This window comes from Biomphalaria glabrata, chromosome 11 (genome assembly GCF_947242115.1).
Source record: "Biomphalaria glabrata chromosome 11, xgBioGlab47.1, whole genome shotgun sequence".
NCBI classification, from domain to species: Eukaryota; Metazoa; Mollusca; class Gastropoda; family Planorbidae; genus Biomphalaria; species Biomphalaria glabrata.
The window spans coordinates 3,796,461-3,815,000 of record NC_074721.1 but is presented as its reverse complement, the minus strand read 5'-3'; the positions used below and the strand labels follow the sequence as shown (position 1 = coordinate 3,815,000).

General features: G+C 38.2%; 1 protein-coding gene across 1 annotated transcript; it reads right to left on the bottom strand.

The window, feature by feature from the left end:
• Window positions 1-8,945: 8,945 nt before the first annotated feature.
• LOC106064444 (homeobox protein engrailed-1a-like) lies at window positions 8,946-18,238 on the bottom strand. The gene is made up of 4 exons (XM_056045449.1): window positions 18,036-18,238; window positions 13,342-14,465; window positions 11,764-11,939; window positions 8,946-10,451 (listed from the first exon to the last, which is right to left on the bottom strand). The coding sequence occupies exons 2-4, from the start codon at window positions 14,273-14,275 to the stop codon at window positions 10,284-10,286; spliced, it is 1,278 nt and encodes a 425-aa protein (XP_055901424.1). The 5' UTR covers window positions 14,276-14,465; window positions 18,036-18,238; the 3' UTR covers window positions 8,946-10,283.
• Window positions 18,239-18,540: the final 302 nt, after the last annotated feature.

Here is an 18,540-nt window from a genome sequence, read left to right as displayed (position 1 = left end):
TCATTAAATTTTATGCCCCCCCCCCCCAAATATAGTACTGAATAATATATTTTTAATTTATTGTGTTTTCTGTGAGATTTATTAACAAGTTAAGCGAGGCATTTGGAGCTTTGTTTGCTCATGGACACTATTTAGAAAAAAAAGAAAAACAATACTAACAGATATTATATTTTATATTTTCAGTCAGTGGTGTTTCTAACAGATTTCCAGGACCTCTCGGTGTTAACTGGTGAAGATTAGTTGTCCCGTTGTTACATTGGGAGGAGAAATTATCGCCAGACAAGACATGCTTGTATTCATAATCTACTTATATCTAGTCCACTAAGTTCTTCATGAGCTCATTGCAATGCTTCAAGTTTGGTTTGATGACAGTTTAACATCTGGAAGCCGGTGCAGTTCTGCCCACATGTGGATGTGTCTCCAATGGTGATGAGGAGAGACGGTCAGGCCAATAAAGTTCCTTTGGACCTGTATACAATGGCGCCGAACTCACGTCTTATCCGCAACGTGAGGATGACTGAGTGATGTCCAGGAACATTGTTGATTAGCCCAGCTTTAAGTATATAGTGTTGGACATACAAACATCAGAAAAAAAGGAACTCACGCTGACCTGTCAACAACCAACAAATCCATGAACTATAAACAATTTTGGATCTTCGTTCTCTGTAATGAACATGAAAAGTTAATCTTGTTTTGACCTCTCGCTTATGTTCCTATATGCTGCGACTTTGACATTATAATTGATGAACTCCAGGGGTATATTACATTGAACAGTGTAAATGGTTACGAACTATATATACAACTTCTCAATTACCTTGACTGCTGAAAAGTAGTATATGGTCTGGACGTGGATGCGTTAACCTGTTTGTCTTGTGTGTTAGTGTAAGTGAAACTATAATATGAATTTTAAAAAAAATATTGATTGGATCATTTTATTCTTTAGTCAAGTCAAACTTTATGAGACAATACATGTAAAGTCATAACCTAAGAATGTCAAAGGATGAACGAATATCACTGAACTAAAAATTAAAATGGAATAAATAAAAATATCATTTCTCTGTTTGAATGGTACCGTACAGATATTTTCAAAACTAAGACAATGTTAAGCTTATTTAGTGTGTTTAATAGTTAAAAATGCTCATCTGCAACAATCCAAAGATATAGAATGAATATACTAGTATTGTATTTCTATGCAGTATGAATCGTATTAGATAAATACATATGAATTTGTAACAATTGGTTGGGTAAAGTAAAGACCACTTGACACTCACTTTAACCGTCGGCCTTAGAAACAGGTGACCCTTATACCATCTGTCTTATAGATCGTATATAACCTAACTCTAATCGTTATATTCCCGCCACATCAAAAAGTTAAACTCCTTCCACCTACGCGTAGGAGTATCCATAAGGTGCCTCACATGCCAGACACAGAAATCTTAAAGCTGTCCAAGATGAACAGTATCAGTGCGACAGTAAAAAGGTCCCAACTTTGATGGGCGGGACATCTAGTCCGCATGCCTGACAATCGCCTTCCCAAACGACCTCTATACTGGGAGTTGTGTGCAGGAAAGCACTCCTAGGGAGGTCAGTAAAAAGCGCTACAAAGAAACTCTCAAGAGCTAATTCAAAGAGTCGATATCGACATTCACAGCTGGGAAGCACTAGCTCTCGATCGCTCCTCATGGCGTGAAGCTGTGAGTCTCGAAGTCTCGAGATTTGAAGCAAGAAGAGTGGCCAGGGTTAAAGAGCGCAGAACCAACAGAAAGCTGAGAGAAGAAGCAGGCCTATCTGCAACTGACCAAGCTTAACCATGCCACATATGCGGCCGGCTTTTTAAAGCCAGAATTGGACTCTGCAGTCATCTTCGAGTCCATAGGATTTGAGATATGTGCTCATCTTCAATCACGAAGGAGGCGCTATATAGACAGTAAAGGGGATCCTTACTCGTTTATATCAAAAGCTAAAAAACAAACTCTACGAACATGAAAGTAACACATTTAGACCAAATGCTTTTTGAGACTTAATTAAATAATTATTTTCTTTTTACTGTAATAATGTTAGATGCTCCCAGCATCCTTTTTGTTCCCCCTGTCGTTATCAATATGGAGGAATCCCGCAGTAAATACAGGTGAATAAGACACAATTAGGTCATAATACGTGTGATAAGAAGAAGTTGGGAAGGTGCGGTGGGTGGTTCAGGAAAGAGCCTTCCTGGCAACGTTGTTGTGTGGACTCTTGTCAAGGGGACAGCTCAATGCTGGACACTTGGAAGATGACGCAAGGGTCAAGTGGAGACCACTCTTGAGTTTGTGCAGATCTTTGTGATAGTGTCACTGACACCAGGGGCAGATAACCAGCTCACCCTTATTATAATTATTCATGCGGCCGAAGAGATCTCCGGACTGGCCATTTATCAGCGGTCATTTGGACTGACCAGGAATGAGGGGGTCGATTGATTCGGCTAGGACATTTAACGCGCTCCTTTATGGAAAATTAGAAGATGATACAATCTTACCCAAACTGACCAGTCAGGTGTCACTTGACCAGAGTGTTATAGGTTACCGCTAAATGTTAAATCTATAACACAACCATTGATCTGATAAAATTTTATAAGGCAATAGTTATAAACAAACACTCATTTTCAGAGGTGTATCTTTTTTGTTAAAAATAAAGGATTAATTAATTTTTTTTAAAGTTTTAGGATTATTTCAATATCTCTATTCAAATTACAATTTCATTGAATCTGGACAAGGATCTCAAAAAACGGCTCTAACGATTCTCCCAGAAAATTAACAGTTGATGTATATCGCTCAGAAGAAATTAATAATAACTAGTTGGCCACGCAGGTAAATCTGTAATTAGTCTATAAAATGAAATTTAAATTTGACTAGAGAATGTGGTCTTCATCTAATTATAACATAAGTTTTTAAAGGACTCTGGTGTACTTGAAAGGACTCTGGTGTACTTGAAAAGACTATCGCGTTCAGGAATTTCCGAATGTAAGGCATTATTAATCAATAAATTAATATTCATGAAAATTTTGAGCATTGTCTAGATGTAAAAACCAGGGCAGGTCCTAACAATTGCGGGGCCATATGCGAAACTCATTCCGCGGGGCCTAGTCTGGATGGGCATAAGGATAATAAGTGAAAAATAAAGATTTTGTATTAGAAAAAAATTCGCCTTTAAATTTTATTCATTCTTTACTAAGTTAAAAAATTGCGATCAAATTAATTTTACATTACAAATCCTGCAACATATGGCATATTTATATGTCGGTGAGTATAAAAGTAAATAAAGTATTGGACCTTCCGATTAAGGTGAAAATTCACCTAATTATTACATTTTATTACATGTATTCTGACAATTCCTTTTATCGCGTAGAATTGGCGTCTTCCGCAATGAAAGACACCCACAAATGACAAATTGTCTTTTTTTTTAGGAGCTTTTTATAAGTTTTCAGGAGATTTTAATAAATCAAGGAAATTGCCAGGAATTTTGAGTATATATTTTGCAATTTAATAATTACACCTAGAATTAGCGCGGGACCTATAAAAGCGCGGGTCCCACTGCGACCGCATTGGTTGCAGTGGCCTAAGACCGGCCTTGCTAAAAGCCTATGATTGGAATATTATAAATGTAGTAGATCTATACATTCGTAAACCAGGATTCTTTCTCGGGGAAAGGAGGGGGTGGGGTGGCATGTCATCCACATTCTGAGCATCCAATGTGCTATCGTTCTTTCAACTAACTTTCATTCGTTACTAAGAGAAATACAATCGCTCTATACATTCTATAAGGGAGATAATGTTAAAAATAGTTTAAATGTTTTTCTTTTTTTTTCTTGCTATTGTTAGTAGCGCAGAATCAAATGGACCTCATTCGCCAAACGTAAACAAACAACATTTAGCCACCTGATAATATTGATAAAACAAATGAAAATTACGTATCACGTGACAGCCTTTATGGATTGCGTAATTTGTATAGAAGATATAGAGTACCCAGGAGGCGCGGTGGCTGAGCGGTAAAGCGCTTGGCTACCGAACCGGGGTCCGGGGGTTCGAATCCTGGTGAAGACTGGGATTTTTAACTTCAGGATCTTCGGGCGCCTCTGAGTCCACCCAGCTCTAATGGGTACCTTTCATGCCACAGAAACAGATGACCTTTACATCATCTGCCCTATAGACCACAAGGTCTGAAAGAGGAACCTTTTTTTTTAATATAGAATACCACGTGACAAAATGTTGTTTGATTACGATTGGTGAGTGAGGTCCATTGTCTAAGCTCTTCAGAAAGTAGCTTTCTTCACTGAGCAATCGGAAATTCGAATCATGCGTCATTGACAATGTTTGCTGTTTATCGTGGAAGTATCCAATGGTGTCTGAGGTCCAATACATTCGCAAACGTGTGCACTTCTATTTGTTTTTTTTTTTTTGGAGGCGCGGTGGCTGAGTGGTGAAGCGCTTGGCTTCCGAACCGGAGTCCCAGGTTCAAATCTTGGTGAAGACTTGTACTTTAACTATCGGGATCTGAGTCCACCCAGCTCTCATAGGTATCTAATATTAGTTAGAGAAAAGTTCGTTGTTCTGGCCATATTACACTATCGTAGACCGTGGACCACAGAAATAGATGACCTTTAGATTACAAAGTCTGAAAAAAAAGAGCTTTTCTTTATTTTCGTATTTTGATTTTTTTGATGGACAAAATACTTGCTTTGCATTTACAGAGTTTGTCTTGTGGCGCAAATGTGTTTTCTAGGTGAAGATTGTTATTACCATTGATACCTTCAACCCATCTCCCTAATGGACCGAAGCGACTGCTATTTATGCCACTTACGATTAATGGTACACGGAAATAGTTAAGTACTTGGTTGAATTTTGATGACTAGAGCAATGATATGTAATGTGTCATTTAAGGTAATGTACTTTCATAATCCTTCAAATATGCGGATTCATACTGCAAATTCAATTTTAAATGGAGCAAAACATTATCCCGCTGAAACTACGAAACATATTTTTGTGGTATTATTATGCTTATATTTTGTTATGGCGCTTACGGTTGATACACTTTGCATAAATAATGTACAGGGTAAAAAGATATTATTTGCTGGATTTATAGGTGTCGCCTCCAATTCGCTTTAAAAAAAAATGTTTATAAAGCAGTGTTTCTCAACAAACTATTTGTAGGGCTCTGAGAGCTGAGTGCTTTACAGAAGTCATCTAAGGCTTCCCGAACGCGTCCCATCAAAGGTTCCTTCGCTACATAATTCGCATACGCTGGCAGAACTACCTTACACATACATATGTCTTGCTGGAGGCTGGTGTGGACAGTATTGAAGCACCACTGACCACTGCACTGGGTCGGACACTTATCTCGCATGGGAGATGACCGCGTGCCAAAGACGATCTTTTTCTGGCTTAAATCTTGCACGCATTAACATAGGCGACCCCCCCCCTCTTATTCCGAGAAGCGTTACAAAGGTCAAATACATACTTAATAAATCATCTCGTCCCTGCTTCTGGATTTTCACTTTTCGCGTGAATGTCAATGTAGTGACCTAGTTTAGTTTAGAGATTATGTTAGTCTTGTAAATAAATATAGTGTGCATTGTTTTTAGCGACGGTAAAAGTAATGACGTAGTCAGACAGACTCCAGACGAATGACGTTGCAGAATACTGGTACATGATGGGAGAAGAATATGGCTAGGGCTTGTACAAAGATGAATATCGAACAGACAGCTAATTGAAACGACGAATCATCCCCATCTGTAAATAAACATCTGTTGAAGTCTTCACAAGTTTTAATAAGTATTTCATTGTTGTGTCCCTTGGATGTGTTGGGACTCGCGTTTAGAATAAATGAAATAGCATCAAACACACAAAATCTAATCCAGGACATCGTACATACCCACTCCCCTAGATCACAATTAGTATGTGTGTGCGTGTGTGTGGGGGGGGGAGAAATATAATTAATCAATAAGTCATTGTTTTTGATACAGACATACCACGTGGAGTATGACACAATTAAAACTGCCTCTTCATGGCGGTACAGCAATCCAACAGTTAAGTGGCTAACGTGATTAGAATGAATGATAGATTTAATAACAGAGAGGAGTGACAATAAAAGCTAGAGGAATAAAGAGGATGAGACAGATCGAAACCAATCGTCTGAACATTCACCTTCGACGTGAAAACGAGCTTTTGGTCTAAACTGCCCACAGGTTGTGACGTCGCAGGTCAGTGTTGAGGCCTTCTATCACGAATGAACGAGACAGACCGAGGCCAACCGTTATAGCAGGCCTGAGCACTGACCCGTGACGTGAAAAAGAGCCATTGGTTTAATTTGCCCACAGGTTGCGGCTACGAAGGTCAGAGTTTAGGCCCTCTGTGACGATTGTTACCGACTGCACACACAGGTCGCTACTCACAGGCTAGTGTCCAGGCCTACTGTGACAACTGGTCTCAGTCAGGAGATCTAGTTCCTAAAATATCACTGTGAAAGATACATAACTCTTACACCACAGATGTTTGGGTAAATTGCACTTGGGACAAATTGAACACTATGTATTTGACAGCTATTAGTCGGACCTCATTTCGCTCGCATTTATCTGTTCTCCATTGTTCACTGCGACATCTAATTACCTCACGTGGTTATATTTCATCTACGTCAGGAATTCCCGAAGTACAGCCCACGGTCCATATTCGGCCCGGCGCTATTCGGCAGAGAAGATTCGTAAGTGAAGACCTTATCACTGACCTGCAACGTCCCAAACTGTGGGCACTTTAGACCAACAGCTCGTTGTTACGTCGCACAGACCTGTGACGTGGCAACTAGCTGTTGGTCTAACACAGCGGTTCTCAACCTTTTAAGCTCAGCGACCCCTTTTTACAATCCCCCACTCTGCCGCGACCCCCCCCCACACACACACAAACACACAGCAATAGGAGAATAAACAAAAATAGTCCATATTTTTGATGGTCTTAGGCGACCCCTGGCAAATCGTCAATCGACCCCAATGGGGGTCGCGACCCACAGGCTGAGAACCCCTGGTCAAACAGGTCAGTGTTTATGCCTTCTATAACGATTGCCCCTCAAAACTCCTGCCCACAAAGCATCGGATTTTCTTGAGGTGACTTGGCTCATGCCACCCGTGTGTGTTATTTGCACAGCCCCTAATCCAAAACAAAAGTGTGCACCACTGATATAAGGAATTAAAGCCACTCAAGTCACTGTCAAAGCAATATTGACCAGAGAGTAACGTCATTGGATTGCATAAAATTTGCGCTCAAAATGGCAATGCGGAATAAATGTAATAGCTTGGCAAAAATCTGTTTCATATTATCGTTTGTCTATATCGCTCCCCCCCCCCCTTCCTCATTTTCATCTTTCAACATCCTCCCCGCCCCCTAACAACATAACCACGCTGCTGCACTTGGCAACACTGACTTCCTGCGGACATCGCTTGGGTGTATTCTCTCCATCGAGCTATTTTTTCTTGATTCGCTTCTTGCTCAAGCCTCGTATCACTTTCGTGTCAGAAAAGGACGCCCTTCCCCACCCCTCTCTTTTTCCCTGCTCAAATCTTCTCCCCCCGCAGCCCCCAGTCACCCACGAGAACCTCATCTAATTTCTTCATTCCGCTCCACCCTAAATCTCATTTCACGCAGACGACGTCGCCATTTGCCTTGTAAGCGGTTACCAAAACATTATCCTAGTAACAGACACTTCCTGGCACGCATGCGCGCCGTTGCGTTCCGAATGTCAAGTCAAGCGCGGGAGGAAGAGAAATGAAAAAAAAAAAAAAGCACTGACTATGGTTGGTCGCGTGCGTTGAAAAGATGGCCACTCATTTTTCTCTCTCTATGTGTCACGTGAGAGATCACACTACGTGACATCTGGGGAACACCATGTACGAATAGAGCTGACGTCAGATGGCGGGTAACCTGAAAAACTACAGTGTCGAGGCTCTATGGGGTAGCTGATAGGAATGGCATAAATTTATATTACCAACATGAGGATGAGGGAAGTATTGGCACTAATCTATCTATCTATCTATCTATCTATCTATCTATCTATTTATCTATCTATCTATCTATCTATCTATCTATCTATCTATCTATCTATCTATCTATCTATCTATCTATCTATCTGTCTGTCTGTCTGTCTATCTATCTATCTATCTATCTATCTATCTATCTATCTATCTATCTATCTATCTATCTATCTATCTATCTATCTATCTATCTATCTATCTATCTATCTATCTATCTATCTGTTTGTCTGTCTGTCTGTCTATCTATCTATCTATCTATCTATCTATCTATCTATCTATCTATCTATCTATCTATCTATCTATCTATCTATCTATCTATCTATCTATCTATCTGTCTGTCTGTCTGTCTGTCTGGTGTTATCTCTCAATGACAGGTTGATACCTTTCATTGTTATATTATTTAACTATTTATACAAATATCGACCTTCTGACAATCAACTTTGTCTACGTATTACTAATTTTACCTTTTAAATGATATAACAAAATTGTAATTGCTCAATATTCAAATACATGTATAATAATATTATAAAATAAAAAAAATCCTTTTAAAAACATTAAGGCTATCTAAGGGGAAAAACATCATTATTTTTTTAGCTATATATCTCAATACTGTATGATTTATTCCCCCCTTTTCAAAAATACAATGCAGTTAAGTTTAACACAATTTAATTAATACATTGCTTTTGTTTTATATATAGATTCATGCTTTTGTTTTTATGAATAATGATTAATTATTTTATGATTTCATTTGATCTGAGATAAAATGTGATCCCTCCCCCATCTCGCTTTCTCTCCCTTTCTCTCCCTCTCTGACACCTATGTGATCCTCCCTGTGCCTCTCTGTCTTTATCTTTCATTCCATTGAGCGAACACGTGACAATCTAAAAATAGATGAACTTTTCACATTTATTTGTTTCTTGTCTACATTTGGACTTGAACAAAATATGAAAACAAAAAAGATCAAAATGTACAAAACATGTGATTCTGTTATGTGATAATTACATGGACATCCTACATTTTCTCGTATTCTCTGTCTCTCTCTCTTTCTATATTTTCTCTCTCTCTCTCTTTCTATGCATATCTTTCTCTCTCTCTCTCTCTCTCTCTTGGTAAGTCTTTCAGTCTTTCTCTGTCTCTTTGCATATCTCTTTCTTTCTTTCTCTCTCTCTCTCTCTCTCTCTCTCTCTCTGTATCACATATACACATCAACACTGATTCCCATGTCATATTTGAATACTGGATTCTGATTATTATAGTAAAATTTCACTTCCCCGAACTTTCTTGTCCCATCATTTTTACTCATGTAGTCTCTCAATACTCCGCACCCCTCCCCCACCCCAACTATGTACAGTGAAGATGTCCTTGAAGATAAGCTTGTCTGTGATTTCTCTTATTAGGCTTATTAGTCTGCATCTCATACATCATTTTTTAGTGGTCAGCATTCTATAGCGCTCATCATTTTGTAGTGGCCATCATTCTCTAAGGATCATCAGTCTTTAGTGATCGTCATTATGCAGTGGTCAACCATTTTTAGTGGTAATCATATTGTATTGGACAGCATTCTCTAGTGGTCATCATTCGGTAGTGGTCAGTATAAAGTAGTGGTCATCATTCTCTAGTGATCATCATTCTTTAGTGATCGTCATTCTGCTGTGGTCAATCATTTTTAGTGGTAACCATATTGTATTGGACAGCATTCTCCAGTGGTCATCATTCGGTAGTGGTCAGTATAATGTAGTGGTCATCATTCGGTAGTGGTCAGTATAATGTAGTGGTCATCATTCGGTAGTTGTCAGTATAATGTAGTGGCCATCATTCTCTAGTGATCATCATTCTTAGTGATCGTCTATCTGCAGTGGTCAACCATTTTTAATGGTAATCATATTGTATTTGACAGCATTCTCTAGTGGTCATCATTCGGTAGTGGTCAGTATAATGTAATGGCCATCATATGGTAGTGTTCTTCATTTAGTAGTGTTCATCACATTCAAGGTATATTTACAGAAGCTTTGTTTCTTTAAAAAAAAATTATCCTTAAAAGTAAATAATGGCATTCTTGTAAAAATGTGAATGTCCCTTTACTTCAGAGAAATGTTTTGTTTCGGACTTGGGGCTGCGCAGCTTTTTATAGTATAGTTTGTAAATCCATTATATACCGAGGTTTATAGACAATCGATGATGTGTGGTTGTAATAGTACTACTATAATCACTTCGGGGCTGTGTAAACGTGTCATGCAGATGAGGTACTGTCCATCTGTGAGTCCTGGTCACTGCTGTCGTCGGCTACTATGGTACTGTGATTGTAAAGTCCTTCCTCCATCAGCCTTAACGCGAGACCATTTCGACGACCTGTCCTCTTCTTCAGTTTGGCTCTCTTATTCTGGAACCAGATTTTCACCTGAAATAAAATCAAAGAAAAAAACCCAATTCAGAACTTTGTTCGAGATGAACTCATCTAAAGCAGTAAATAAATTAAGACACTTAAAAATTCTCTTTCTAAGATATGTTGAAGTAAAGCTCAACCGTTTGTTGAAAGGTAATGTTTAGGTGTGTGATTGTGTGGCCAGGACAATGAGCAACCACACAGCTAACGGAAGGTCATGAATAACTCTTGTTTGTTTGTAAAATGTTTGTAAAATGTTTGTAAAATGTTTGTAAAATGTTTGTAAATTGTTTGACATGTTTCGGATGTAACTTCAGAGTTGAAGGTAATGACTTCCTAGTCCAAACCTCCCGCAGGACGACGGGGGATAACATCGGGCAGAGTTTGAACCCTGGACCATCGATAACTCTGAACGACAGTCCAGCGCGCAAACCGCACGACCAGGCAGCCATCCTCTTAAAATCAGCAAGCTAAGACAGCTATTTCTCAATTCAATCACATAAAAACAAACTGTTTTATTAAAAAAGGTATCAGTAACAGCGACCAAAACATTATGCTTTTTGTCAGAGTCAAAATTACCTTACAGTAAATCTGCCTTTCAGAACTAGTTTCTTTAATGATAAAGAAAATTCACAAATACCACTAAAAATACAGTCTGCACTACACTATCGATGTGCCACAGTGGCACTACACCACAGAGGCACCTTGTCATCTGTTTCTGTGGCCCACGGTCAACGAGGGTATCATGTGGCCAGCACAATGACTTTACTTTCCCCCAACTAATGTCAGGTACCCACTAGAGCTGGGTGGACTCGAGAGATCTCGAAATAATAGCCACACTGTCTTCACTAGGATTCGAACCCTGGACAACATTAGCCCAAAATAAAATACGGATGTTTCAATGTTTGGAAAAGCTGCCATTTTGTACATTCTAGATTTTGTACATTCTAGTTTGTGTACATTCTTGATTTTATACATTCTAGATTTTGTACTTTTCTAGATTTTGTACATTCGTAATTTAAAATGCTTTCACTAGAGATATAAGGTTTACTTTTTCCTATTTTTTTATAAAGATATTTCTATAGTTTAGATTACAAATTAAATGATGCTGGATGGGACCCTCTAACATTTCGTTAAACTATTCCTTTCTTTCAATTCAATACAATTTACTTAGCTTTAAAATTAATATGAAATGCTACATCTCCAAATAAACTAATGCGTTTTATAATTAGCTGTTTTAATTTACAATGTTACTAACAGATTTGTCAAATATAACAATTATGAAAGTTGAAATTCATGCAAAGAATAAAAAAAAAAGGATTCAAACCTGGGATTCACTGAGGTTCAGCTCTACAGATAACTGTCTTCGTCTCTTTTCACATAGATATGGGCAAGACTCGAACTCTAGCCTCAAGCGTTGCAGCTGCTGGGAGGAAAATGCTGTCCTTGGTCTTTTGTCAATTTCCGATTTTGTCTTCTGTCGTGGTTTCCTGTACCTGGGACCTGTGGGACGGACCATATGTTTTAAGTGTAAGATTAGCAAAAGTGGGTACTGAAACAGAATCATTAAGATTGTTATTCAAACATTTTTTATGATTTTTACTTCAGAATTAAAGTGTTTGATTTTGTAGCCTGGAAGTCTGTTATTTCTTTAAACATACACGATTATCTTATCTTATCTTATCTTATCTTATCTTATATAATACAGACGTTACTTCAAAAAAGAATATAATTACGTTCTACGCGTCATGCATTTAGTCATGTATATGACTTAAATTCTGCCAAGTCACTGGTTTTCCTGGCTAGCTCAGGCAACCCATTCCATGCTCTAATAGCGCTAGGGAAGAAGGAGCATTTGTAAAAATTTGTCCTAGCATATGGATCTAGAAATGTGCCTTTATCTTTGTGTTTTTCAGAGTATTTTATTAAATTTTGTTTTTGTATTTGAAGATTATGCTTCAGTGTTTTATGTATAATTGCTACTTTACTTTTGAGTCTTCTATCCCGAAGGCTTTCTAAATTTAGTGATTTAACTAAAGGTGTTACTCTAGTCAAATGTGAATATTCGATTCTAATTAGGGATACGTTGGACATTGGGTCACCAGATTTAACATTTTGAAAACACCTTCATGTATTCACCACTAAACCTAGAAAAAGTTAAGTTCCCCTTTCAGACTTTGCTATCTATGGGGCAGATGATGCAAAGGTCATCTGTTTCTGTGGCCCACGGTTAACGAGGGTGCCATGTGGCCAGAACAACGACCAACCGCCTATACGTTTCCCCAACTAAGGTCAGGTATTCACTAGAGCTGTCCCGATATCTCAAAATTAAAAATCCCAGCCTTCATCAGGATGACTAACCCGGGACCCTTCAGTTTGGAAACCAACCACTTGACCACTCAGCCACCTCCTACTCTATTCAGAAACAAACATTTAATTAAGGATCTTTTATGAATACAATTTTAAGACAGAAGAAAAAAAAAACAGCAACAGCGAAAAAAAATGTTGTATCATCATTAGTACCAGTAGCAGCATTATCATCAACAACTTAGTAATAGCACACATTAAACAGTTTATATTATTAATAAAGCGGTGACCTTTAAAGGGGACCAATTCAGCTTATACCGCCACTTTTGCTGGGTACTATTCCGTTCTCTTGTTCGAGATACCAAACAAAATAATACATAATAATAACTATTACAAATAGTTGATGAATTGGTTAATTTTTTAAAATTGATTTTTGTCTTCTCGTGTAAATAATAATTGTATAAAAATGTCAGCTTCATCCAGGTCTCGGTGTTTGAGAAATAACATATACAAACTTTTAACAAGACAGACAGACAGAATGAGTTGTTATAACCTTTGTAAAAAGACATTAAAACATGTACCAATAGAATTGTCTTACCTGAAGACGGTCTGTCAGAGTATCGAGTACAGAAAACCCAGGCAGGGAGGTTGCTTAGATCCTTCTGGCTTGCTAGAGTACCTGTAGGTTTTAGGTCAGTACCACTTTTCTTTGAGCTAGAATTTTCCTGTTTCATCACTTTTGGTTTGCTCCCTTGGCCACTCAGAACGTCGCTTGTTGAAGATCTCTTTCGCTCAGAGGAAATGGCTTTCTCATTCCCAGGCTTACAGTAAATGTCTTTAAAGTCTTTTGGTTTAATGTCGGCATTGTCCAACTTACTGAGTCTTTCCTCAGCCTTAGAGAATTGTTCCATCACAAACTGTGGATTTCTTAGTTTAGTACTGCAGTGGTTGTCTGTCCTTGGTTGTAAATCTGAAGAGAGGTTGTCGGCACTTTGTTCCATGTTTTGTTTGCTATGAATGCGAAGGAATTCATCGTTTAAATAGCTGCTGTAGCACGTGGCATACAGACTTGGAAAGATGTGCCCAAAAGGGTTCATGAAGTGAACCTGAGCCCCAATGTTAAAGCCGTAAGGCAAATAAAAGTCTTTTTGGTTCCCCAGGGCGCCGTGGAGCTGGTGGCTGGCGTAGTTGTGGTGAAACAGATACGGGAAAGCGCCTAAGTTATGTATCGATTTGTCATTGATCTCATGAGCTTTAAGACTAGGACTTTGACAGCTGTTCCGGCCATTCTCTGTGTCATCGCTATCAGTGTCATAGCTGCTGCATCTACTGACGTCGCTGTGTGACATGGCAGTGACATCTTCTGAAAGCCGACATGCGTCATTGAGCCCGTTGTCCTCTTCTTCATTCTCGTGACCTCCACTGCGACCCTTGTCTGGGTCAAGGTTTTTTGAGCGACCGAATGAAGGCTTCAGAATTTCATCGATGGAAAATTTAGCTCGATCTTTTGACGACAAACTACCCCCTGGCATTGTCGTAGTTTAGCTTTTAAAAAGTTTCTGTTGTATCAAAAAAAAAAAAAAAATTCCTGTCTGATTGACCAGGTCAGAATCAACGTTCGTTTAAAAATAAAGGCTTAATCGAACGCAGTCCAAAAGCTCATTTAGTGAATCCAATCAGCAGTCAATCATATTGGTATTTATATCTTATAGAGACTTGTACCTGAAAAAAAGATAACATTGTATAAGATTTTAATTATATTAATTTTACGTCAGTTGCTGGTCTGGACAAGACCATTCGATATAGAGGGCCTAAAAACTGACCTACAAACGTCACAGCCTGTGGGCAGTTTAGACCAATAGCAGTTGGCACGTCGTACAGACCTGTGACGAGAAAGAGGGAAAGGTATGCAGAGAGAGAGAGAGAGAGAGAGAGAGAGAGAAAGAGAGAAAGATATACAAAGAGAGAGAGAAAGAGAGAAAGATATGCAAAGAGAGAGAGAGAGAGAGAGAAATATGCAGAGAGAGAGAGAAAGATATGCAGAGAGAGAGAGAGAGAGAGAAAGATATGCAGAGAGAGATAGAGAGAAAGATATGCAGAGAGAGAGAGAGAGAGAGAGAGAGAGAGAAAGATATGCAGAGAGAGAGAGAGAGAGAGAGAGAAATATATGCAGAGAGAGAGAGAGAAAGAAATAGACAAAGAGAGAGAAAGAAACAGAATGAGAGAAAGACATATATATAGAGACACAGAGAGAAAGAGATACAAAGAGACACATGAGAAAAAGACTAAGATATACAGAGAGAGAGAGAGAGAGAGAGAGAGAGAGAGAGAGAGAGAGAAACAAAGTTGTGACGTTGCAGGTCAGTGTTCAGGCCTTCTCTGGCTTCGGTCTGGTAGAGCGCTGTAGGCTCCCACGGTGTGTCTAGAGAGAGGGCTGTAGGAGTGTCATGAAAAAGAATTGAAACTTATAGATATATAATTAGAACACAACTTCCGGTTTGTTATGAATGCATATTTACAATGTGCTTGGAATTTAAATTGCGTAACTAATCTTACTAAATCTAGTCCCTTTATTCTTTTTTTTTTGGGGGGGGGGGGGAGATACTTTTAAAGTGCTTTGAATACTAGAAAATGTTCTTTTAGGAGCGGAGAGACTGTCGTCTCGATGGTCCCGGGTTCGAATCCTGCCCATCGACATCCCCCGCCATCCTGCGGGAGGTTTGGACAAGGGTGTAGAAAATCTGAAAGAACATCCGGAACATGTAAAACAAACAAAGGAAACAAAGCAGTAGATGAACTTGTTTCTTTTTTTTTTATCAATTCACTCTGTCCGTCTGTCTTTCTGTCTGTCAGGTGAAAAGTTTCAAATGCTTTTTCTCCCATTTCCCATTCTCGAAACAAGTTGAAATTTTTGCATAACAATACAGATATCAACCCAAAAATAAATAATTAGTTCATCATTTAGAACTAATTAATTAATTTTGCTTTATATGGCAGAAAGGGAGATAAACCCCGTGATTTTCAGATAAATAGCATTACTTAGCGGTTTCTGCTCTTTAACCGTTGGCCAAAGATGCAGACGACCTTAACATCCTCTGCCCTATAGATCGCAAGGTCTGAAAGGTGAACTGTATTTTATAAAGTCCTACGTCACGGAAAACAGACAATAATAGTTCATTAACAGATATGTAAATCTGACATCCCTGATCCATTGTACATTTGATGTCGCCAAATTTTATGTTTATAATAGCTGCACGTATCTATGAATAATTAAATCAGTCTAGGCTCATTTAAAGGCACACAAAAAAAAAACAAATTGTAACCAAGCTCAAATTACTGTATCTATGCCCATACAGCCTGTACTTCGATGGATAGTTATCAATTTGATACCAAACTGGGGACTGTATTGAGTGACATGACCGCTTGGGAGACTGGACCTGAGCTTGTGTTTGTTGAGCGCATACGGGGAAACGTCCTCCCATATATCACTTTGAACTTACATGACCACAGAAGTAATTAGATCAGAGCGCAATGAGTACGCTATAAGCATGAGAGATGCGCTACACAAAAGTAATAAAAAAGAACCCTCCCCCCCCCCAAAAAAAAAAAATTAAAAAAAGAAAGAAATGCACTGAATCAACATTAAATCCTCCAAGACCTGTTCTTCTAGTAACCGGAAACAGGAGCACAAGTACAAGAAGTCAGAGATGTTCTTACAAGATCGGTTCTATCGAGTGTACTTGACATTAGCAGAGATAGATCAGGCGTGCTATTTCAAGTGCTGATAGTGTAAAACTAAGCATCCTTAGACTCTCTTTAGCCAGAATTGAGGCTTTTCCAGTGGAGGAATAAATTAATGGCGCTCAAGACTGGAGACTCGTTCTAGCCAGCGGTCAGCTGCCCGGTTACACATCTGGGCTGAAGAGCGACAACAGATCTTCAGTCTGTTATCGGAATATATATTTTTATAACCCTGCCATGCACACCGCCATCCAGAAGGTGCGCACTATTAGAGACTAGACTGAGAAGGATATTGACACTAGAGACAAGATAACAAAGTTCCGCCCAAGTCTAGAATTTATAAAGAGGTTGTCCTCAAAGCAGACGTTATTACTTTGTTTTTGTGATGCCCTCTTGTGAATAAACATCTGTATATCGTAGAGTCACATTCCTTTAAGTTATTTCCATATCAATAGCTTTAATATCAATGTTTCCTTTTATCTGTATTATCAATGCTGATATAGTCAGCTCTATTATCAGGTATAGGGTATTCACAGGTGTATTATGTATTATCGAGGTATATTTAGAACTATGTTATCAATGTTTATTTACAGCTGTATTGGCTAGGTATAATTACAACTGTATTATCGAGACATATTTACAACTGTATTATCGAGGCATATATTTACAACTGTATTATCAAGACATATATTTACGACTCTTTTTTCAAGACATATATTTACACGTGTATTATAGAGATATATATTTACAGCTGTATTAGCTAGGTATATTTACATGTGTATTATCAATACATATATTTACAAGTGTATTATCGAGATATAGATTTACAGCTCTATTAGCTAGGTATATTTACATTTTAAATATGTATTATCTAGGTAGATTTACAACTCTATTATCGATATATATATATATATATATATATATATATATATATTTACAGCTGTATTATTAAGGTATATTTACAGCTGTATTATCAAGGTATATTTACAGCTGTATTATCAAGGTATATTTACAGCTGTATTGTCAAGGTATATTTACAGCTGTATTATCAAGGTACATCTACAGCTGTATTATCAAGGTACATCTACAGCTGTATTATCAAGGTATATTTACAGCTGTATTATCAAGATATATTTACAGCTGTATTATCAAGGTATATTTACAGCTGTATAGGTGACAAACATAAGTAAGTAGTTTGTCTAAACAAACAATGTACTGCTACAAACAGAATAACCTGATATTTTTGGCACACTCAGACTTGGAGATTCTATGGTAAAGGGGGAAAGAGGGGGGAGGCGTTAGTACGTACATTACTACACCAGAGCGTATTATTATATTATATTATATTATATTATTATTATTCTGGAATGCGCAAGTTTAAAAGGATAGTACTATTATGACCCTTTCTAAACCATGTTAAGCAAAACAAAGATGGATCAAACTAATAGGCATAAAGCGATTATTATAGACCATGTTCAGTCTAAACGGCTATAGGGAATGAATTAATTAGATAACAGAGAAGTCATTAGATTTGAGAAGCAAAAGACCTACCTTGATCGACGGTCACGCTAGTCGTTAAGTCACTCTCGTGGAGAAAATAACCCGTAGATCTAAGTCCGTAAAAACCAAGGTCTCAAAAAAAAAAAAAAAAAAGATTCGCCAGCACTATTTGTTTCCAGAAGTTATCCCGTTATTAACCCAAATAACATTTATATATTCATACGTCTGCATCCTGCATAGATCATTTTCATTTTTTTTTCCCGCCTCGAATCAGAAACACAATTAATTATTCCACTCGAGCATCAGCGATTGGTGACGTGTGAAGAAGCAGCTGTGGGCGGGCCCGAGTCTCGCTCCTCCCACTCTGACGCCGGATGCCTCCAATCCTCGAGCGTGGATGTGGAGGGTAGTCAAAGAATGCATAAAATGTGTATGTGTGTGTGTGTGTGTTGTTATCCTTTAGTTCGTCCAAAAAGAAAAAAAAATTAAAGGTAAATCTAGAGAATCACGCGCAAATAAATTTTAATTCATTTATCTAATTACGTGGATTGGGTGT

What these genes read in the sequence shown, in the direction of transcription:
- LOC106064444 (XM_056045449.1), bottom strand. Translation starts at nt 14,275, where the DNA reads ATGCCAGGGGGTAGTTTGTCGTCAAAAGATCGAGCTAAATTTTCCATC. An exon ending in CTCTGACAGACCGTCTTCAG is followed by an intron (nt 11,940 to 13,341) that starts GTAAGACAATTC and finishes TCCGTCCCACAG; the next exon opens with GTCCCAGGTACAGGAAACCA. An exon ending in TGAACCTCAGTGAATCCCAG is followed by an intron (nt 10,452 to 11,763) that starts GTTTGAATCCTT and finishes ATTTTATTTCAG; the next exon opens with GTGAAAATCTGGTTCCAGAA.